The following is a 24,878-nucleotide window of genomic DNA, read 5'->3' as shown; positions in this document are numbered from 1 at the left end:
TTTTTTGATGCCTAACAACTTGACCGAAGACACTAAAGAGCTATGGTGTGCCAAAAAAAATACTAGAGCTGTTCAAAGTTGAGTATGTCGAAATTTATGTTGCAAATCATTTTTTCTGCCAACACTGCCAGTGTACCGGCGACAGTGAGATTTCCATCAGAAGTAACCTCTGAAACACGTTGTAGATTCTATTTACGCCTAGAATATTGACCTAAATTTGTTCGCTTGGTCCAGTTGAGTGTATAAACTCGTTACGACAGGTTATTTCTGATGGGAATCCTACTGACGCCGGTACATTGGTAATGTTGGCAGAAAACAAGATTTTTTGCATTTAAATCGACATACTCAACTTTGAACAAGTACAGCCCTTCTTAGAGACATTCTAGCTCTTCAGTGTCTTCTGCAAAGTTGTTAGGCATCTAAAATACTATACTTTAACATAATGTTGTGTATTATTAGATCACTATTGAGCTCTCTAGAAAGGTAAATGCAAGAAAGTGGGGTTTCCCTAGAGATCCTCAGAGGGAGAGATAAGCGATGAAAAAAAACGCTGATTTGGCAACTAGGTTTCACATATCAGAGGTGCCAGATCTCTTCTCAGAGCGCAATGTTCACTAACTTTTTTATTCGGCTCGTATAACTGATGGTGACGGTGGAAGTCCTGGGGAGAAATAAAGTGCATCACAAAAACCGTCAAGGTGTTAAATTTTATGTTTATGTTTATTTTATACACTTTCATCATTATTCTGTAGACTATACAAAGGGTTTGTAAACCACCAGTTAAAAATCACTGTGATTAAGCAACTTTGGAGCATTCTCAATTCATGTTTTAGCAATAAAACATGAAAAACGTGTAAAAATAAATATATTCTTTATCGGCCCTTATTGCAGTACCTTTCAATGTGTTACCTTTCTTGTTCGTTTGGCTCGAATTTTGACATGTTCGTTTGGCTCACAACACTCTCTTCGCATATCTCTCCCTCTGAGTATTGCTAGTTTTCCCATATAAATTTTCATACAAATTTGAAATGCAATGCGCCAAGCGGAGACAAAACCAATCGACTTCCGGTAAGTTTAGGGTTGTTTGGGGCCCCAAAAGGAACCAAAAAAACTTGGTTCTGGAAAATCGATCACTTTTCCCCACCCTAATACACACGATTGTCGAGGGATTGATTCATGTTGTCGTTTACTGTGTGAGAACAAAAGGGATTCAGAAATTTGCGCAAGGCGCAGCGTGTGCAGTGGCTCCAAATTTACCGCGAAATATGTTTGTACTCTAAATCTGATTACTACATATCTATTTGATTTATAAAGTAATTTCTTTATGTAGAAATATGCAAACAGCAATAGGAGTTTTTGCAATTCAATAAACATTTCATGTCATAAACTCTAATAAAAACCTAAATTAATCCACCTATCGGTCAGACTCAGCCTTTCTCATTCAAACTTATTATTTATAAAAATAGATTTACATGAATGCTTAAATCCAATAAAGGTATATTCACTCTTTGGGTTCTAAAATATTGATGTTGTAATTGAAGTATGAAATATGAAATTTGACGTAATGTTAGTGCTTCAGAAATATTGAAATAAAAGAAATGACTCTCAATTTCGAACAATTTAATCACGAGCGATACCGGGAACGTTCAGATAGTACGATACCACATTTGAATTATGTTGAAGCCCCATATATCGATCGAAGCAGGTATAGTTTTGAATAGTCTCTGAATTTCTTTTCTTTCCAAAACTTTTGAACAGCATATCAAATTGTTATGAAGTTGTTATTTGTAGGTTTGAGAAATGACTCGTTTGTATGACACTAGTTATGCTCAAATAAGTCGTGCAATACTTGAGATAATAGACTTTCGTTGTTTTACAAATTAAAACATAACGGTTGCTTAAGTTTGATTACAATCAAATGAGAAGGTAACGTATAGGGCAGCCAAACTTTGAACCACGTGTTCAATCATCATTCATCAGTTAACCTTTAACTAGCCCATTCATCTGATATCAATATTGTTCAAATCGGTTGTGTAGTTTCTAAGATAATGAAGTTTCGTGATTTTCACATTTCGATACATTACGGACGAAGTTACAGTCCGATTACAGCAAAATTCAATAGGGTGTTATGAGGCAGCTAGACCTTTCATTTGCTACCAATTCTGTGGAAATCGGGTCAGCCATCTCTGAGAAAAGTGAGTGAGTCCAAGTAGTCTTCGAAATATGTTTCTTTTCATAGCTGGATTTCACATTTTTAGACATTACGGGCAAAGTAAAAATCCGATTGCAAAATAAATCAATAGAATCTTGTGGGGCAACAAGACCTTCCATTGTACCATTGATTTTATGTAAATCGGTCCAGCCATCTCTGAGAAACATGAGTGAGATTAAATAGTCTCCAGAACACGTTTCTTTCCATAACTTCTGAACCACATGTTCAATCTCCATAAAATGCAAAAGTTAAGGATTGTTTAGGTAGCCCGTTCATTTGAAACTAATTTTGTACAAATCGGTTGTATAGTTTCTGAGATATTGATGTTTCGTGACTTTGATACATAACCTCTAAACTAGAGATCAGATTACAATAAAATTCAATAGGGTCTTATAGGGCAACTAGACCTTTCATTTGCAATTAATTACATTGAAATCGGTTCTGCCATCTCTGAGAAAATCGAGTGAGATTGGGAGAGCGTTACACACACACACATGCAGAAAATGCTCAGTTCGTCGAACTGAGTCGAGTGATTAACGACATTCGGCCCTTTCGAGCACTTTTATATCTTTAGTTTTTGCAGTGATTGCTATACCTTTCTAGGAGAAAGGCAAAAAGTGAAATGATAGAAATGACTTTTAATTTCAACTTCAATCCTGAGGAAGGCCGCAACAATTGAAATAGTACAATATCGAATTTAAATGATGTTGAGGCCACATATTTCGATCGAAGCTATAGTTTTAAACAGTCTGCGGGTTACGTTTCTTTCTATTTATAACTTCCAAACCACATATTTAAACATTATGAAATTCATTGTTTAGGGGTTTGAAAGCTCATTTATTTGAATTCAACTATGTTCATAGCTTCTGAGATATAAGAGCGATTTTCACATTCTGACGCAGCGCCAAAACTAAAAGTCTGATTACAATGAAATTCAATAGCAACCTAAGCGGCAAATAGACCCTTCATTTGGCACCAAGATAGAAAGAATCGGTCAGACCATCTCTGGGAAAAGTGAGTGCGAAAGAAAGGTGCACATACACACGTACACACCCACACACCCACACACAAACATATACACCTATACATGCATATATGCAGAAAATACTCGATTCGTCGAACTGAGTTGAGTAGTATATAACATTCGGCCATTTCAATCATTCTTCTACCTTTTGATCAGCCAGTGATCGTTAGGAGAAAGACAATATGTTTACTTTCATTATGTGATTTTACATTTTTATGAACAACGGATACATTTACAATCCGATTGCAATGAAATTCAATAGCAACCTATGGGGCAACTAGACCTTTCATTTGACACTAATTTTGTGAAAATCGGTTCAGCCATCACTGAGAAAAATGAGTGAGTTTAAACAACCTCAGGATAACTTTTCTTTACATAACTTTTGAACCATATGTTCAATCATAACGAATTTCAAAAGTTAAGGGTTCTGGGGACAGCCCAATCATTTGAAACCAGTTTTATTGAAATCGGTTGTGTGGTTTCTGAGATATTCATATTTCGTGATTTTTACATTTTGATACATAACCTCTAAACTAAAAATCCGATTACAATGAAATTCAATAGCAACCTATGGCGCAACTAGACCTTTCATTTGCAATTATTTTATGGAAATCGGTCCAGCCATCTCTGAGAAAAGTGAGTGAGAAAAAAAAGTTGCACATACACACACACACACACATACACACATACATACATACATACAGAAAATGCTCAGTTCGTCGAAAGAAGTCGAGTGGTGAATGACATTCGGCCATTGGGACCACTTTTATTCCTTCGGTTTTTCCAGTGATTGCTATACCTTTCTAGGAGAAAGGCAAAAAGGATACGGCGCGTTTCACAACGAAAACTGTTTCCTTTTGTTTTGGCAACAAAAACACCAGTAACATGCCGTGCTGACTGCTGACGAACTGAACTGTTGGATGTGTTTTGATAAATTGAAGTTTTATATATCCCGTATTCTCCATTAATCGTGAGTATTCAAAATGCCTGAGTTATTTGCTTTCGCTAGTATGACGTAACTGAGGTCATTTGAGGGTGAACAAATGTATATTTATTGAGAAAATCGTAACCAAAATTCGCTAGCGGCGAAATGTGTTTTGTGAATGTTTTCTTCGTCCGGGTGAAATATCTGGAATTGCAGTTGCAGTTGCGGTTTAATTTTGACGTGGGACTACGTCTTTGTTTACTATACTGAGATGCATTCTGTGAAATTAGAAATGAAACTGGCAAATCTTGCGTCAGATTTCAAACGTTATTAACAGTATAACCACATGATGAATAATAATAACCAATATGTTGTTGGATAGATAAAATGTATAACAATTTTGTAATATGCTAGTTATCACTCTAATTTCATTGCTAAGCGGTAAAATTGATAAAAAGTTTCAATGATAAATTTACGCGAACAATAAACCAATTACTTGCAAGCATTCCTAGCACAGACGACGTGAATGGACACCAACCGTTCCAAATGCAAAAAATTGTCAAGCAAAAAACAAAAATGGAATTGTTGATTGCTATGATTTTTCGCTGAAACTTGTTGATAATTTTGTTCAACATATCTTCTTGTTTTTGCCAATTAATGAACTTTCGTAAGGGCTCCCATATTATTTTGAAAGTAAGATTCATATTATAAATTTGATTTAATCGAAGTTAAATAAGACAAAACCATTCATTATGAAACGTAAGCATTATTGGATTTGGTTTTTAAGGATATAGAGTTAATTCTGACTTCGACGCATTACGAGAAATTCTTGGTGCTTCTTCAACAGGAACGATAAGCTTGTGCTTTGTCTAATGCACAAAAAATTCTATCGTCAAATATTAACGATATTTTTTCGAGTGTTGTTCAGGGATGCCACATATACAGATTTTTCTGTATTTTACAGATTTTTAAACTCAAAAAGCAATACAGAATCTGTATTACAGAATATTGTCAAAAATACAGATTTTACAGAATTTCTTGCTGTTCGAATTGAAATAAATTTCTTGAACTGTTAATTTCGATTCAACGACTTTCAAACTTTTGTGAAAAAAACCAGATGCTGTTTATGTTGGTATCATTGTAGAAGAAGAGGAATGAGGCTTGGCCGAAGGCGAAAAATGACGTTTCGAAATATTTGACGGGATTTCTTTTTTGAAATCGTGAAACAAATTGCAAAGTGATTCGATTTCATCGAATTTGTTGTAAAAACGGTAGTTTTATTTAATCCTAAAACATTCGTGGAATTGGAAAGCTTGAATAATTTGATTTCCCGAATTCGTAACAGTAACTGATCGACAAGACTTGGATAACGAATTTTTCTCGCTAAGAAGAAACTTTTTGACCGGAAGATTCGTTGAAACAGATGACTTAACTTGGTCTAAATAGTTGGACGCCACAATGGCGAATGGTAAATTCATGTTTCCGTTACTGAGATCATTTTGTGCGAATTTTTTCAAAAATTCCACATTCTACGGCTTGTGTAGAACGCATATTTTCAATATATTATTGCAGCAAGTCTAAAGCCAGAAATCTCATGGCCCCTAAGCTTATGAGCTCAATTTTAAAAGCTAAAAGCTACGTCGTTAATCAAGCAGGAAAAATTATACACTAAAATTAAATTAACAAAAACATGCATGAGCATCACGTAAAGAAAAATAAGCAATATCGTGTTCAGTATATTTTGTATATTTGTATATTTTGGACCAAAAAATCCCCTAATTTCAGTGTTTAGTCCGTTTAGTCCCACGTCACCATTTCATACAACCCTAGGGCTGTATACCTTGTAGTATTTGTTGAAAAAAATAAATATTTTAAGTTTTTAATGAATTCATTCATGCGAACAGAAAAAGTTCAACGTTCAAGGTAAGTTAACATACATTGAGGCAAACTGAATCCTGCCCATAATGCTTACAACCTGACGAAGCCGTCAGTTACCCTATGTAAACAGTAAGCCATTTTATTATTTCTCTGATGAATTCAGAAGGCATTACGCGTATTTGAAGTTATTTATGATCTGAAGACGCGATTGCTAAGCTGCATCTTTTCATCTTTTATTTGTGCAAGATGCTTGTTTTCCAGAATTATTTTACATAGTTCTCATAGTCGCTTGCTCGTAGGAATTTTGGAAATTTATTAGTAGTCTAGTAAGAATATTTAGTGATTTTAAGACATCACAGGCGTAGGTCTTGTGCCACGAGCTAATATGTGTCGGGATAAAGATGGAGGAATCTTGACGGATGAACGTGAGGTGATTGACCGGTGGAGGCAGAACTACAACGAACATATGAATTGCGCAAAGGCAGAGGACCAAGACGGTAGAGAAACGACATTGTCAGCACAGCGGATAAGGGAGCGGTTGTGTGAAACGATAGCATCGTAGCGGAGCTTGGCAGGTTGGGTCTACACAATTAATTTATCTCGGCAAACTTCCCAACAGCTGATCGAGCTCAACAGTTTTTTTAGCAAATGTCAGCAATATATTTCGACGAACTTTCAGCAAATATATCGATCTACCGTAAACCAGCAAGTATTAACGTTTCGTTCACCGAAGTTCTTGAAAATTCTGCCGAAAATTTGTAGAGTTTTTCGCTAAATTTATCAGCTGTTGAGTTCTCGGCAATAAAATCTAAGTGTGTAGATATAGGTTGGCTTTCTGTCTGCATCAGCTGATAGTCAGGATCTGAAATACAGAACAGCAACTGAAGGAGTGGAAGGAGGAAGTAATATGCCCAATATACAAGAAGGGTGACAAGTTGGAATGAGAGAACTACCGAGTGATCATGATTCTCAACGAAGCCTTCAACGCGCTTTCCCAGATCATCTTTCGCCACGAAGGTTTGTGGGAAGTTGTCAAGCTAGTTTTATGAATGGGCGATGGACACCGGACCAAGTTTTTACATTGCGGCAGATCATCCAAAAGTGTCGCGAATACCAGGTCTCCACGCACCCACCACCTATTCATCGGTTTTAAGGCCGCTTACGAAACTATCGACCGTGTAGAGCTATGGAAAGTTATGGACGAAAATGGCTTCCCGGCGAAACTAACAACTGATTGAGGCTACGATGAATGGTGTTCAGTGCTGTGTGAAAATTTCGGGTGCGGTATCCATCCATGCGGGGCACGATTTTCATTAGATTCAGTCAGTTCATCTGCTTCGCTGACGACGTGGACCTTGTCGGAAGGACGTTCCAGGCAGTTACTGAACAGTACACCAAGATGAAACGTGAAGCAGAAAAGGTTGGATTGAAGGAAAATACGCCGGAGACCAAGTTTCTGCTACCAAAGTGGATAAAGCGCGATAGGTTCGAGGGTTATTTGTTTCAATATCTATGATTAAGTAATAATTTTGGCAGTTTATTATCCGACATCAATAACGGCAAAACTGCGGATATAGTTGATAGTTGTTAAGATAAACGATTGACTGAGAAGCGCTTCTAAGCTATTTTCGGTATAAACAAACTTCGCAGGATACGATTGCAACACATATATATTTTTCCATAGCACCCATTTGCCTCAAATATTGTCAACAACATATCGACAAACACATTTTTTAGTTCTTTTACTGCACATTCATTAATCAAGACTGTCGACAAAATAACGGTAGTACGTGTGTTTTTGAATGAATACTTGGAATATTGATTTCGATCAGATTTTTTTTTCGATTCTGCTTTCTCATTAGAAAGTTTAGATACATCTAGGCAACAAATAACATAGACACCTAAGTACATCAACATAGTATCACAAGGGGTGTAAAACTAATATACTGAACGATAAATGTAAATCTGGATCAAACGATTATTTGAACACCAGGTGGAAATAAGAGATTTTTGGATTTATTGTGGACACGGTACAAATATTATGTGGCTGCGATATGCTGCTGTTGAACATCGATTTCTATAGTTGAACACCAATCACCGTCATGATTTGCGGCACTCCTAGTGGTAGTGGAGCACCGGATAGTAGACATGAAAAATTAAACGTTGTAGCCAAGTGCTAGAGATAAAAAGCCTCGCTGAAACACCATCGGCGCTTAATTAGCGATGGCGGCAATTTGCGGGCAGTTTGGTATCTGGCAATTGATTTCAGCAGCGCAGCTCGATTTAGTGCGGGACTCGAAGCGATCGAACAACAGTGGCTTGCGGCAAAAAGTGCACTCCTGCAAGTAGATAAAGGAATTTGTTGAGAAAAAGAAGTGGTCACACTGTGAAAAGTTTCACTTACCGCAGTGCATGGTGGTCCATTCAAGGGTAGTCCTAAATCTATCCAGACTATCTTCAAATCACGTACTAAAATATCCATCATCTCCCTGGTATGGTGTGGTGTCGGCGCCAAACGAAGTTTCTCTTCGCCACGTGCAACCGTCGGATAATTGATGGCTTGGATGTAGTGTCCAAACCGTTTGATCATTAAATCGGATAACTCGGTACATTGCGCCGGGTTTCCGATTTTTACTGGAATGATATGACTGGGAGTGTGTTCCACCGGGAACCCTTCCTCCCGTAGCTTTGTGCGAAGATATCGTACATTTTCTTGGTGCTGGGCACGCAGTTGACGTCCCACGTCGGAGGCCAAAATGTTGATGGCTTTGAGCGCACCGCATAACACCGTCGGGGGCAGCGAGGTCGTAAATATGAATCCAGCGGCGTACGAACGGACCATATCTATCAAACGCGAGGTACTGGCAACGTAACCACCCACATTTCCAAACGCTTTACCAAGCGTCCCCGAAATCATGTCCATTTTATGGAGTACTCCTTCTCTCTCACCCACACCCGCTCCGTGTTCACCATATAACCCGACAGCATGAACTTCGTCTACGAACGTCAAAGCTCCATACTCATGAGCAACATCGCACAGTTCTTCTAGTGGGCAGATAGCTCCCGTCATAGAGTGAACAGTTTCAAATGCAACAATTTTAGGCAACGACGTATCCACCTTCGAAAGTAATTCCCGTAAATGAGCAGGATCATTGTGACGGAAAATATGCTTGGGCACTCCACTGTTTCGAATACCTTGTATCATCGAAGCGTGGTTTCCGGCATCCGAAAAGATATGACATCCCGGTAAAGCTTTAGCTAGAGTGAAAAGCGTAGAATCGTTCGCAACGAAACACGAGGTGAATAAAAGAGCCCCCTCTTTTTGGTGAAGCTCAGCTAAACGTTTTTCCAGGTTCTCGTGATTCAAAGAGTTGCCGGAAATGTTACGCGTTCCACCAGCACCGGCTCCGTACGTTTCCAACGCTTGAGAAACGGCCTTCTTCACCTCCGGATGACAGGACATGCCGAGATAGTCGTTTGAGCACCAGACCGTAATCGGACGCTTACCCCATGAGTATTCCAACGCTTGCGGGAACTTTCCTTCCTCCGCCAAACGATTTACTTTTTTGAAAACGCGATACGAATGGTCCTTCTTCTTACGCATGATTTGATCATGGAAAAATTCCTCGTACGGGAACGGCCGACTAGCAGGCATATCCACGCTTTCCTCTCCAAGTTCCTTGACATGCGGCGCGGCCGAGCTCAGGAACGGACACTTCTTGCCTTCCTCCTTCTCCTTGGGCTGCTGCAGCGAGCTAAGGGCGCGATTTTGCTGCTTAACCTCCAGCTTGGGAGTTGCTACCGGCTCCTTCAAGGCCGTAGCCGTACCAACGGCGGGCTCAGCACCTACCGGGCCGCTACCAGTCGGCATGTTTCCCTGGAGGGTCGAAATCGTACGCGTAACGACCGGGCACTGGGAACCGTAGGCCTTCAACAGGGCGGGGCCATAGTTGCGCACATAGCTGGTGCTCAGACGGGTCAGGAATGGGCAAGGCATTTTCTTAATGCTGCTTACCGATCGGAACAAAGTTGAAGTGGCAGAGTTTACTAGCTGCAAGTGAAGGGAATGTGAGAGAAGAATAAAGTTTGTTAAAAAGAGGACAAAAAAAAATAAATATCGAATATTATTAGACTCATTAAATTAAGAATTAGGTTTTTCTTGTAAGATTTGGACCACTGTGACCATCATTTTGATCTTTTGTGGTAAGAATTGAGTTTGATCTTTTAAAATGACATTTGCTCTCAAAATCAATTTTTGAATACGACTTCGCCATTTGAATACACTACCGAAAATCCTTTTCAGTATTGGATTAGACATAAAAAAGTCCCAGATTTTATTCTATCCGGACATCCTAAAATTTTTATCAAATGAGTGAAATATCTTTTTCCAGATCTAAATTGCAAACCTTGAACAATTTTTTTTGCTAATGCATTTTTGCAAAAGCAATAGCATACGTACAAGAAGGAAGTATTCTAGTCAAATAGAAGATGGAGAATACGAGGCATGATAGATAACGATCTGCGTCGGTATGGACATGCATCCAACCAACATCATTTGGCTCGCGTAACCGTATCTTTCCGAAAGTTCGCTCCTATGCTTTGCTGGAGAAAAGAATCATTTAAACGCTTTAGTAAGGTCATGTAATACATAATAAAGAATTTCGAATTACGAATTTATCATTGGTGCCAATTAATAAAAAGTAGTTCAAACACGTTCAATACAGACAGATACACAGTTTTCGAAAGTGAATCTATTATGTATTATGCGACACAGCGTTGCGAGTCTTACCTGAAATGCTTACAAGAGGCAATATTTGATATAATTATGTACATTATTTATCACGAGGTTTGCACAATAACACACTGACAACGCAAGGTTACAAACGCTTGAATTTTGATCATCTGGTGCAGAGTACTTCAACAAAAACTAATTTTAGGATGTTTTCTCAGTTTCGACAGTTCTATTGTGAGTGCAATTGAAGACATATATACAAAACAGTTGAAGCCACAAGTTCCTCTCGCTTTTTTTATCAAGTGGCATTCAAATTAGCGAGAGGTGCAAGGGCATATCGCCTCTGGCCTCACATGAAAAAGTTCGATTTGTCGTCGTTGTGCCGCCGCTGTTGATCGCACAATCGACTAAATCAAATTATTCTGCATTGCTAATAAGTGAATATACGATAGTTTGTCGCACGTCGTGAAAGGAAAAAGACTGTTGCGCTAATTTCCGCGACGCTGCAAATACAATCTTCCAGAAAACTACTTGCATATGCAATCAACCAACATCAAACGAGTTTTATTTTCACCTTATTCATTACGTCAACGGCTGCTGAATGGCTGCTCAACGGAAACTTTTCGCAACGCGTTGAATGATTTATCTCTTCCCGAGCGAATAACGCATAAAAACTTCACTGGCCAGGATCCTTCCGATGGAACATTCCTTCACACACTGGTTAGGTTCTGTTTTTGCAGCGGACGAAATTACTCCCCGAAAAAATTGTACGTTTTGCACCACACGATCGAGACTGAGTACTGATCGCTACCACACTGGCACCAGGTTGGCTGAAGGTTGACTATTCAGACCAAGCTGTGGTCAAAGGTCTTCTCTGAGATTTGTCAGCCAGCAGATAAAACTAGTTCAACGGAATTGTATCACACCACCACTTCACCAAGGCGGTTACTTAACGTTTGGCAATAGTAGTGAAGGGGTGCTGGGTACAGTATTGGCGCACTATAAAACCCTGAACCGAGGTAACTCGAATATTGACACTTTCAGCGTAATCGATCGATTATATATGGTAGTGCACGTGCATGTTGACTTGCAAAAATTGTGCTTGTTTTCTTCGAATGAAATAGTAGTGGATATCTTCTCGATTTTTTTTTCTGTTCTGATGAACTACACGTGCTTAAAACGCGCTCAGCTACATGACACTGCCTAAAGAGAGCTGCAGCTGTTGTTGCATGACGGAAAGGACGTTTGATCGTATGTTTCCACAAACAAAGATAAATAGAGAAGGTTAATTAGTTTCGTTTACAATTGCTGGAAACTTAAGGTGAAACTACATTGAATCCAAAAATGGCCGACTTCGAGCCACCACTTCGAATTTTCGAAAGCACAAGACTCGGAAATAGTTATTGGGTTCCCTGTGAAAATGCTTTTTTATGTTTGCTCTGGTGAAGCAAACATAAAATAGAATTTTCATAGGGAACGCAATGAGTATTTCCGAGTCTTGTGCTTTTGAAAGTTCGAAGTGGTGACTCGAAGTCGGCCATTTTTGGATTCAATGAGGTTTCACCTTAATGTTAACGCGTTGTTTGCTTGTTTCGAGAAAAAAAACGGTTCGTGTGTCTATCTATAAGTTGTGATGCGTTCGTGTCTAGCCTAACCTGTAAATTATAGTCTATTAATTAGTGTGCCGCTTATAGCAGCCTCTGCGTGCTAGTTAGAATCGTTCAGTATATTCAAACGAGAGATGATAGACTATTAATCGATGAATGCTTGGGGATAAAAATTGAGTTGCCTCATTCCATTTGCTTAGACTAAGTTCTGGTTTTCGTATCCAAAAGAAGTGTTTCGTGTCTGTATGGTCTAGACACGACCGTATATTGACGTAGGACTACGATTAAAAACCTGGACTTATAAATTTGCAAAATGTCAAAAATGGTGCTTTGGCACCTTATATTTTTCTTTAACCAAACCGCATTTCGCCATTACCAATATCATTCCATAATATGTTTCCAAGTACCTGTGGTTAAATGCAGCAGCAAATGCATGCACTTTAAAATAATATATCGTAAAATTACAAGGGTTGTATGCAAAGCCACGGCCGCAAGGTTGACGTAGAACTACATTTGGTTGTTTGTTACATTAGGGTAAAAGCACCGGTTTTGGCTATAACACCAGTTTTGGGATAATTGTGAAGAAGGATATTAAATTACTCTTATTTCGAAGTCTCCCATTGAAACTACTGATATTTTTCGACAAATATATCAATCACTATAGCTAACAAATATGCGTATTTTACTTTTAATAAAGGAACTAATTATACTCCCCAGGTTTACTGTACAGTCTAACGTTTAGGTCATTTTCAAGCTAATTTTGATAGAGCATAACCTAGTTTAAGTTTGTCCATTTCTATGACAAATTTTGTTACCAGCATCAGGCACAACTTACTACAGCACATGGATAAAAAAATAGGCATTATGGTATGATTTTTCTCTGCAATATCAAAAACAACGAAAGCTTCCAAAAACGATCAATGATCCATTCTTGGCCACGTATCAAAGCAATTCATAATTCATAATCCTGATATTGGCCATATGTAAACAAAACCATGGTAACGTATAAACATTGATGCAAAACATAAAAAGTACGGAGTTTTTCGGGCTGTCATACGATATCGCATGAGTTTCGTGAAAACACAAAACTGCTTTTGGATAAGAAAGATTGTATTACTACAGCACCGCTATTTGATATAATGCGATAAATGAAAGTCCAAAGCACATGACTGATGACACACGGTTGAAGGCACGTTGAAGACCAATGATGGCACTGTTTGCACTGTAGTTGGTGCGACGAAAAGGCAGTTGCAACGTAGATGACCTCCGCAGAGTTTTGGATGGCGCGTTAAGGTTGATTAGGCGAAGAATGGCCGGGCAATCAATCCGTGAAGTCAAAACATCCGAGACTACCATGGCGCGCGCTGTTTCTGGGCGAAGCTGAAGAGTATCGAGCTGGGGAAGCTGGCAGCGATCCTCGTATCGGGTGTTACGCATGGGTTTCCGCCAGGGAAGCATTCAAAGATCGTAACGTACGAATCGGCGCTGGATGCTTTCAATGCGGTGGATTGCATTATTGTAGTGAGGAATCCAGACAGTGAAATAGAATTCCAATGAGGACCGAACAAGCGAGCAATAGTGTTGTTATACAATGTATATTAGTTTAGTTAGGAAAATAACGAGGATTTTCTGCTGATGAAATACATCTACATGGTAAAGTCAAATTATGAAATAAATTCGTGTGAATTCAACTTATTCGCGAATTGGCCAAAATAGGACCCCCAAGTGGCCAATTTAGAAATGCTATGGCCAAAATAAGAGCCTAGAGAAGTTTAATATAGGCGAGTTCATCCGATTTCAGTTAAATATAGGCGAGTTCATCCGATTTCAACGTTGAACTGATTCAATTACATATTCTTCGAACGAAGGAAGAAGGCCAAATATCTTTCATTAATAACTTACTATGACCAAAACCGGTGCTTTTACCCTACTTATATTGAATATTTCAATTTCAGTTTGCACATACTGAACAGGAGTGAAACAAACATTATACAACGCAAATAAGTTTCAACAATCAGAGTGCAGCGCAAAACGAGAAATAACAAATCTTCAATCCCAGTGCGTCTTGAACTGTACTACAGATCAGACGTGTTTTCGGTTGCTTGTGGACTGGTCTTTGACTGCCTATAGCTCCAAAGTTTGTGTTTTGTCAGTGCGTCTTTTAGAGACTACCTGAAACTTATTTCGCATCAGTCTTTGTCAAGACTACCTACTTTTCAATTTAACATTTGTTTTAACTTTTTTCGTTTCCTGAAATGACAGGGCGAAAAAAGAAACCACGCATCACTACGAGGAGGAAGCGAGAGCATTCTCTCTCGGACAATTCAAGAGTCTGCAGTGAAAATCCTTTTGATATTTTGCCTGAGCAAGAAGCTGGTGAAATGGAAGTTATTAGTTATGAAACTTGTTGGTTAATGACTGGACCAAAGGCGCATAACAGTTTCCACTAGTGAACCTCAGCCTTCCAGCTACCGTACCCCTACCTTCTCGTGGTACCAACTGATGTGCGAGTAACCAGTGGAAAGATCGGATAACCAACCCTGGTGGGACTGCTGGTCGCATGCTGACAGGGGGCGGGGCTTTCTTCCTCGGAAGGGAGTTTTCTGGGATCGACACAAACAGAAGCGTTCTAAGTAACGCAGTGTCCTTCTCAAGTCCTGGTAGTGCCCGGGACTCTAAACAATGGCACTACGATGGCCCTCCTGCGACATAGTGGGGTTGGTCGCTGGCCTTGCAAGCCCGCATCATTAAAAAACAACAGCAACGAACGCAATAACGTTAAGTACGGACCGGAACAATCGGCTAGGACCTAGGCAACGAAAACGGACTAACGATTTGATTCTCGGAACATGGAACTGCCGATCTCTAAACTTCCTAGGAAGTACCCGCGTGCTTTCCGAGGAATTGAAGACCCGCAAGTTCAACATCGTAGCGCTGCAGGAGGTATGCTGGAAGGGGACGATGGTGCGTACGTACAGGGATGGTCACACCATCTACCAGAGTTGTGGAAGCACACATGAGCTGGGAACAGCTTTTATAGTGATGGGAGAGATGCAGAATCGGGTAATCGGGTGGTGGCCAATCAGCTCTAGAATGTGCAGGTTGAGGATCAAAGGCCGTTTCTTCAACATTAGTATTATCAACGTGCATAGCCCACACCTCGGAAGTACCGATGACGACAAGGACGAATTCTACGCGCAGTTGGAGAGTGAATATGACCGCTGCCCAAAACATGATGACAAGATCATCATCGGGAATTACAACGCTCAGGTTGGCCAGAAGGAGGAGTACAGACCGGTAATTGGACGATTCAGTGCACACCAGCTGACGAATGAAAATAGCCTCAGACTAATCGACTTTGCCACCTCCAAGGACATGGCCATACGTAGCACCTTCTTCCAGCATAGCCTCCACCATAGACTCACCTGGAGATCACTGAATAGAACAGAAACACAAATCGACCACATTTTGATAGATGGTCGGCACTTCTCGGACATTATCGATGTCAGATCACATCGAGGCGCTAACATCGATTCGGATCACTATCTAGTGCTGGTTAAGATACGCCAAAAACTATCCGCTGTGAATAACATACGGTACCGTCGCCCGCCACGGTATAATCTCGCGCGACTGAAGTAACACGACATCGCAACACAGTACGCATCATCGTTCGAAGCTGCACTGCTAGGAGAGGGAGAGCTTGAAGAAGCCCCTCTAGGGGATCGCTGGAATGCCGTGAAAACAGCTATCAGCAGTGCTGCGGTGGAAGTCCTGGGACACGTGCAACCGAATCGACGTAACGAGTGGTTTGACGAAGAATGTCGGCAGATTTTGGACGAGAAGAACGCAGCGCGGGCAACAATGCTGCGTAGAGCCACCCGTCAGAATGTGGAGCGATATAGGCTGAAACGGAGGCAGCAAGTCCAACTCTTCAAGGAAAAAAAGCGTCGCCAGGAAGAGAAGGAATGTGAAGAACTCGAGCAGCTAGACCGCACACACGAAACACGAAAGTTCTACCAAAAACTCAACGCATCCCGCAGAGGCTTTGTTCCACGAGCCGAAATGTGTAGGGATAAGAATGGAGGCATTTTGACGGATGATCATGAGGTGATCGAAAGGTGGAAGCAGCACTACGATGAACACCTGAATGGCGTGCAAGCAGCAGACCACAACAGGAGCGGAGAAGACTGCGAGAACTATCGAGCGATCACAGTCCTGAATGCCGCCTACAAAGTGTTTTCCCAGGTCGTCTTCCAACGCCTGTCACCATTAGCCAGCAGGTTTGTAGGAAGCTACCAGGCCGGCTTCATGGAAGGACGGTCTACGACTGACCAAATCTTTACACTGCGGCAGATCCTCCAAAAGTGCCGTGAGTTAAGAGTCCCTACACACCATCTTTTCGTCGATTTCAAAGCCGCATACGATACAATAAACCGACAAGAGCTATGAAAAATTCTCGACGAAAACGGCTTCCCGGGGAAGCTGACAAGACTGATTAAGGCAACGATGGAGGATGTGAAGTGTTGTGTGAGAATTTCGGGTGGAACATCGGACCCATTCGAGTCTCACAGGGGGCTCCGACAAGGTGATGGTCTCTCCTGCTTATTGTTTAACGTCGCGCTAGAGGGTATTATGAGACGAGCGGGGTTTGACATGCGGGGCACGATTTTCAACAGATCAGGTCAATCTATTTGCTTTGCGGATGTCGTGGATATTGTCGGCAGAAAAGTTGAGACGGTGGCAGACCAGTATACCCGACTGAAACGTGAAGCAGATAGGATCGGACTGAAGATTAATACGTCTAAAACTAAGTATATGCTTGCAGGTGGGTCCGAGCACGACAGGGCACGCCTAGGCAATACGGTAACAATCGACGGGGATGAGATCGAGGTGGACGACGAGTTTGTGTACCTCGGCTCTCTGGTAACTGAGAACAACGATACCAGCCGGGAGATAAGAAGACGTATTATCAGTGGAAGTCGTGCCTACTATGGGCTCCATAAAAAATTACGGTCGCAAAATCTGAGTCTTCGCACTAAGTGTATCCTGTACAAAACGCTAAAAAGACCGGTCGTTCTCTACGGGCATGAGACGTGGACAATGCTCGAGGAGGACTTGCGAGCACTCGGAGTTTTTGAACGTCGGGTGCTAAGAACCATCTTTGGCGGTGTGCAGGAGAACGGAGTGTGGAGGCGTAGGATGAACCACGAGCTTGCGCGCCTCTACGGTGAACCCAGTATTCAGAAAGTGGCCAAAGCTGGAAGGATAGCTGGATGGAAGGATCAAAAAATCTTACGATGTCTTACAATGAGGGGAGGGGGGGTCGAAAAAGTGGAAAAATATGCTTACGTAATTATTGAACGGCCCCATATGATAGGATTCAGGGTTCCGGCGGTGGAGTTGCAATTGTTATTCATCGCCGAATCAAACATCGTGCTCTTCCCCATCTTGAGACGAAAGTTATTGAAATTTTGGGAATTGAAGTTCAAACTGAACTTGGGATTTTATTTATTGCCGCAGCATATTTACCATTCCAATGCACACGCGAGCAGAAAAATTATTTTAAAGGTGATTTAAGAAAACTTACCAGAAATCGTTCAAAATTTTTTTATAATCGGCGATTTTAACGCTAAACATCGATCATGGAATAATTCCTAAAGTAATTCCAATGGCAAAATTTTATTCAATGATTGTTCTTCAGGATACTATTATATTTTGTCTCCGAATAGTCCTACATGCTTTTCTTCTGTAAGAAATCCATTAACATTTTTTTTTATTCTCGTTTATTTTCCGTCGGTCTAGTTCCGCCACTGTTGTGGCCAATCATCGACGCCCAGGGAGGCGACTCTACACCCAGGACCCTAACTCACGACCCGTTTATTAACGGACCGGCGCCAACGGCTTCACTTCCTCATGCGATGGAAGGCGTGATCCCAGAGATTTTTCGCCTCAGAAAATCTCCCGGTGTCGGCTAGGATTGAATCTAGACCAGTTGGGTTGGTTGTGAGTGGATCACGCCACCTCACAACCATCGACACCTATGTCGGCGGTGGGATTCGAACCCAGGCGTCGAGCGTGGTTGGCGGAGACGTTACCAACCCCACTAGGCCCCCGCTCCATTAACAATTGATTTGGTGCTAACAGATCAAAGTCATGTATGTAGTGAATTGATCACACATGCTGACTTTGATTCTGACCATCTTCCAATAACTTTTTCCATATCACAGAATCAATTTTAAACCCTATAAGCTCTGTTTTTAACTATCACAAGACTAATTGGGAAAGATATAAAACCATATTGAAAATAATTTCAATAATGAGCTAGATTTGCAAAGTGAAGTGAATATTGATTTCGCTTTGGAAGCATTGAAATGTGCAATTATTGATGCCAGGAATTATTCTGTTTCAAAGGCTCAAGTGAAATTTGATACAGCAATAATTGACGAAAATCTTCAACTTCTAATTCGTTTGAAAAATGTTCGCAGACGTCAATATCAGCGTTTTCGTGACACAGCTTTTAAAATTATTTATAAAGATTTACAGAAAAAGATTAAACATAGATTTACTCTCCTGAGAAATTTAAATTTTGAGACTAAAGTTGAAAAATTGAAACCATATTCAAAACATAGAACATAGAAAAAGCATTCGACAGTGTTTGGCATAAAGGTTTAATTGAGAAATTGCAAAGTTTTAATTTTTAAATTTTCCTAATCAAAATTTTAAAAAATTATCTTACTGATCTTACTCTGCAGGTTGTCTATCAGAATTCAAAATCTGATAGATTTCTTGTCAGAGCAGGTGTGCCTCAAGGTTCAGTCTTGGGTCCAGTCCTGTACAACATATACACTTCAGATTTTTCTGATTTGCCTCAAGGATGCACAAAGTTATTGTTCTGCGATGACATAAGTATTTCCGTAGAAGGAAAAAAGTCTTCGTGTCATATGCAGTCGATTGCAGAAAAGTTTAGAAAAAAAGTTTGAGCTTCTAAAACACAGTTGATAATTTTTCCCCATAAAACTAGGGCTTCTTTTCCCCCATCAGGTCCGTTATTGTTTCACATCGCCGTGCGGTCTGTCTCGACCAAATGTCATGGAATGGTGACGTTGATCTTAATTTCTACTCAGCAAGAGACTGTAGTCACTTGAGAAGATGTTGAGTGTAACTTGGGCCACCATACAAGAGCGGCTTCAGTTGCTGTAGGCCAAGTACTAGTTGTTTGATTTATCCTTCTTGTCTAGCCGGCATATAACCTCCGAAGTTAGACTGAGAAATCCTTTTGTGTCGATGGTTGATGTTTTTCTATGTGAAGGAAAGTCGAATTGCAGGTGCACGTGTTATCGGAGGCATTCTCAATATTGGAAACTTAGCTAGGAATTATCGAAACCTTTACATAACTATGGCAAATTGTGGCTACCTAGATATTTTAAAGAATAAAAAACTGTTTTTCCAATCACTTCAAAGTAAGACACTAAATCTTGGAAAGTCGGATTGGGATCAATCCTTTGTATGTATTGGCGAACATTTCAACACTAGAATTCACATTTAAGGAACCTTGGTAGCAGAGGCTCTTTACCAGAATAATCATTAATTCACTGAAATTATCTGTTAGGGGAAATTCGTACCGCTTTACTTACTTGTAATTTAATTGGCTCACTTAATTCACACACTCTTCCTACAAGCGCAAGCAAATTTCTATTGGACACTTTAATTTCGTTAGTTGATTTCTATGGAAAAGCTCTTCTCCGGTTCGGAAATTGGTTTGTAGTTCACAGCTCTAGTGCTCAATTGGAACTGAAGTGTTGTGATGCCTAATTCTCTCTGGAAATGTATGATTGCAACTGTATAAGGAGTGATGATTTCATAACAGTTATCGCGATCTAAGGTAGATACGAGTGTGCTCGACTATAACGTTGTTCTGAAAAAGTGTCTTTTTAAAAGTAACCGCCATATCTCGCAGCATCCTATTTGTTTAGATCGTTCCGGATAAAATGCTGTGTCATGAGACTTGTTTTTGACGTAGAACTACGTTTTTTTTAGCCTACCACATAGGGATGTAAATAGGAAAACTATTAACGAAAAGGGGACGAAATATGTCCCTTTTTAAATGCTTATAAATCGGTTTGTTTTCAACAGATTTCCTTCATTTTTGCAGCAATTGTTTGGAAAATTATACACGCATCCACCCAAATGTAGAAAATTGTTGATTGATTATGCAAACTATTGTACTATTGATAATTGTCAAGCCTTGTTTAAACGAAAATTACGTCCTCTGATTGGTCGTTATATGATTGCTTCCCAAGCACGGTCGACAGAATCATATACCTTGCAATTGAAAACATGCTATTTGGCCTATATAAGAGCCTGTTTCAGCCGAAGCCGCTCATAATAGTTCTGGACAGCGACAAGTTGTCAACAGCAGTCGTCCTTCCTTAGCAGCAGCACTAGCCCTGTGGTTGGTCACCACGTCTCAGGAGCAGCGCGGTTCTTCTCAGCGTGTGTCGCCAGACTGCAATTATTCCCCCGTGTTGGGGCAGCATGAAGATCGTCATCCAAATCCAATTTTGAACAGCAAAATGCCTTTTTTCAAGGCAAATAAACAAGTCATTGAAAGTTAATAATTTTTGACAACGTTAGCAAGCATTCTGTGCGGATTCTAGCAGTTACATCTGTCGCGGCCGTCTAATTTACAGAAGGTGAAATAGCTTCCACAGTGCATGTTGTCCGTGTATCTTAACTCCCCCACTGTTGGGGCAGCACAAAGGTTGCGATCAGAAACCGATTTTGAACAGCAAAATGCCTTTTTTCAAGGCAAATAAACAAGTAATTGAAGGGTGACAATTTCCTAGCATCAACACAAGCAAACATTCTTCGCGGGATCCTAGCAATCAAATTCTGTTCTGGTTTATTTAGTTAATACCCCCACTGTTGGGACAACACAAAGACTGCGATCAACATAACCGATTTTGAATAACAAACTGCCCTGTTAGAACGCATTCACAAAGGCGGTTAATTCGAATATGCAGTCGATTCAATCAATCAGCATTAACAGAATTTCGTCGTCTCCCAGCTGCCAAGTTGCAACATGATGCAACGAGCAAACGAAATCGCTTGATGTTACAAACCGCAATAAAATACGGGTTAAAACCGTTGCGTGTGTGAGAGCACCATCGGTGTTTGTTCGCTGGAAACAAATATCGAATGCGAATTGTGGAATAATTCGTCTAAAGAATATTAGACAATCAGACAACTGAACAGAAAGGCGTGGCCTATTACGTAGCACCCTTCGGCTATAAAAGTGTTTCTGGGAAAACTAGCTGTTGACAGCAGTAGAAGCAGATACAGCGCTCAGAAGTAACAGCGGGTTGCGCCTGTGGCTGCCTTCAAATTAAATAAATCACTTGCGCTGTGGTTGGTTACCATGTCTCTGTAGCAGCGCGGTTCTTCTCAGCGTGCCTCGCCAGACTGCCATTATTCCCCCATTGTTGGGGCAGCATAAAGATCGTCATCACTAAATCCAATTTTGAACAGCAAAATGCCTTTTTGACGTAGAACTACGTTATACTTTAGCATACTGCACAGGGATGCAAACTGAAAAACTGGGACGAAATTTGTCCCTTTTCAAATGCTTATAGGTCGTTTGGTTTTCAACCGATTTTCTTAATCCTTGCAGCAATCGATTGGAAAATTATACACGCATCTGCCCAAATGCAGAAAAATGTTGTTTAAATTCACGAACTATTGCACTATTGGAAATTGTCAAGGCGTCCTCTGATTGGTTTCTTGCTTGCCGTGTGTGTATGATATGGTATGATGTGTGTATGATATGGTATGATGTGTATGTATATGGTATGATGATATGGTGTGATGTGTGTGTGTATGATATGATATGATGTGTGTGTGTCTGTATGATATGGTATGATGTGTAAGTGTCTGTATGATATGGTATGATGTGTTTGTGTCTATGATATGGTATGATTTGTGTGTGTGCTGTGTATGGTTTTTAACTCGGCACGTTCTGCTAACTGGTGAGTCCGGTTAACGAAATTCACAACCCTTCATTAGTAGACATTATAACTCATTACCCAAGTAAAAATATTGGTTTTATCAAAGTTTTATAGCGCTCAATACAGCAAAAAAGCGCTATGGAACTTTGATAAATCCAGTTGTGTTACTAGGGTAATGAAACCCTCAATGCATTTGTTAATAGTGTACGTAGTTCTACGTCATTTATGCGGTCGTGTCTTGGATACAACCTCCTACTTTTTTTTTGAGTTTGATATTGAAGGTTATTGATGATGTTTGTGTTTTCACCAGGTTTAAGAAACCGGTTACCCTAGCTCTGTTGCTGTGAAGCTTATTCCGTCCACATTGTAGACAGCAATCCATTAAAAATCATCTGTTAGTTGTTACTAATTCAAGTGATTGGTGATAATCCTAATTTAATGTGAAGCACGTATGCGAAACGATGGTTACATTCAAACGTAACCTTTCTGTTTCCGAATTTGCTTATCACATCACGTTGACTTACTTATCAATATTAAAAGCCGCATTTTTGTGTGTGCTGCTTAACCACATATGGCTATCACACAATACAGCGAACACTTATCATTCTAGTGGTGAGGTACATATTCCGATTACCCTCACATATTTTTCAATCGTTTTGCTGTCTCACGATGATGAAAAAAGCGATGTTTCATTGCAACGAGAGCCGGTAGTCAAAAAGACAAATAAATTATCTTGCAAAATCTGGTAACTGGGACATCTTGAAATATTTTTGGACAGATCTTGTGTGGCTTATGAATTCGGATATTTACATTACAAAAAAAAAGTTTTAAAATTAAAATAAAGAATTACTGCTGAAATGATTTTATATCATAACAATTTGTTAAACAAAGCGTAATTTCTTGATGGACGTTGTAGATTTTTTTTTGGTATATTACAACGCAGGTGATACGACACAGCAAAACAACGACCTGTTGTTTTGTTCCAAATAGCAGGATCATCATATTGACAAACAACAATTGGATGGAAACATTTCCGGAGGCGACATGCTTAATTGTTTCTTATCGATTGAAATACAAATTATTTAATCAAATGGAAGATAAAAAGCGTATTTGGAAATCGAACTGCATTATATGGAAACTTTTTCTAAACAACCAAGTTGTTTCGATGGGTGGCGCTTTTGCTCTTCCGGAGTGTCACATTTATTTGACCATGACTAATGTATGGAACAAGAATAGATTTCTATCGCCCAACCAATAAAAAACCCTGATGAAAATAACATATAGAACATATGTTTCGAAGTCTGTTTACATTAAACAGAGAGGGCAAAAACTATGCCCATATTATTCAAGATGCCTTAGACAGTAGAAATAGAAATTAATTGACTCCGTCAAGCATTGAATTACTTGTGCCATGTTAAATTAATGCTTTGTGGAAAAAAAATCCCTAAATGTCATTCCAGATTATCTGGTTGTGGTTCTATTGAACTTTTATGAGTTGTCAAAAAATTATCGCTACTAAGAAAACGGTGATATCTATCCTTATGTAATTTAATGGTTTCATTTCGAATTATTTATAGACGAGACTCTCGTCTCGTCTGAGGTGCACTATACAAACTTTCCAATTTACTGTGCTCTAGTTTTAACAAAAAGACGAATTGTAAATCGTTTCGATCAACATCAGAGTCGCCAATACTTGCAAATGATGTAGATCATGACGAGCAATCATTCAAAAAACATCACCCGAATACCGGTTTTCATCGTTTTCGCACAAAAGAACTGGATAAAAGCGGTTTATCCCCGGAGTTACCAACTGAACTGTTGTGACATAGGTGGGACGATCGTACAGGCAGGCGGAAAGTGCTAAGTCTACACACATACATTAATGGTTTATCGAGTAATAAATGGATACGAAGATTACCCTTCACTTAATAAATGTCTGACGAAATTCCATTGAAATCGACAGCAAAAAGCACGGTCCATACTTTCGAAGATCTCACCTTGATGTTACTTGACTTCCAGGTCAATTATCGTATAGTTTAGAGAAAAAGGATTATTGCCCTATCGAAGGGACACCTTTAGGTTACGCAATCTAAGTTACAAAAAATGCCTTTAACTGTTCTAATTTTTAGAATAGCATTTAAATAAAATATGTTATTCAATTAATTCAATCAAATAATTTTGTGCCAAAACTACTTCAAACCATTAGCTGGCTATCGATTAACACCAATATGTGGGCACAGTTGCATAACAATTAGCTCTCACTTAGCTACAAGCTCTACCCTTAGAATTTAAATCTAGAATCACAGTTTATTCTATAATCACGGATAAAACTTACCTTTCCAGCAACGAATTCTGTCCAGCAGGTGTGGTTTCACTTTTTGCTAATGGGAAATCACGAAAAAAGTTAAAGTTCGCTGTACGAATAAACTGTATGCACTCGATGGCACGAATAGGTTACGAATAATGTCTTTACAAGCTAAAAACTGACACGCTCAG

The 24,878-nt window shown here is 39.8% G+C and overlaps 1 protein-coding gene across 2 annotated transcripts; it reads right to left on the bottom strand.

Annotated features, from left to right (window-relative positions):
• Window positions 1–7,691: 7,691 nt before the first annotated feature.
• Window positions 7,692–24,878, bottom strand: LOC129730699 (5-aminolevulinate synthase, erythroid-specific, mitochondrial). Of its 2 annotated transcripts, none has more exons than XM_055690232.1 (3): window positions 24,718–24,878; window positions 8,444–10,090; window positions 7,692–8,378 (listed from the first exon to the last, which is right to left on the bottom strand). In XM_055690232.1, the coding sequence occupies exons 2-3, from the start codon at window positions 10,034–10,036 to the stop codon at window positions 8,253–8,255; spliced, it is 1,719 nt and encodes a 572-aa protein (XP_055546207.1). In that variant the 5' UTR covers window positions 10,037–10,090; window positions 24,718–24,878; the 3' UTR covers window positions 7,692–8,252. The 2 variants fall into 2 exon arrangements, with proteins under 2 accessions (XP_055546207.1, XP_055546206.1); XM_055690231.1 differs by lacking the exon at window positions 24,718–24,878 and adding an exon at window positions 11,346–11,979.

This window comes from Wyeomyia smithii, chromosome 3 (genome assembly GCF_029784165.1).
Source record: "Wyeomyia smithii strain HCP4-BCI-WySm-NY-G18 chromosome 3, ASM2978416v1, whole genome shotgun sequence".
Taxonomy (NCBI): domain Eukaryota; kingdom Metazoa; phylum Arthropoda; class Insecta; order Diptera; family Culicidae; genus Wyeomyia; species Wyeomyia smithii.
This window is presented reverse-complemented; position numbering and strand designations above follow the sequence as displayed.

Excerpts from the sequence above, each read along its gene's own strand:
- LOC129730699 (XM_055690231.1), bottom strand. Across the intron at positions 8,379-8,443 it reads ATGGACCACCATGCACTGCG|GAGTGCACTTTTTGCCGCAA; the intron begins GTAAGTGAAACT and ends ATCTACTTGCAG.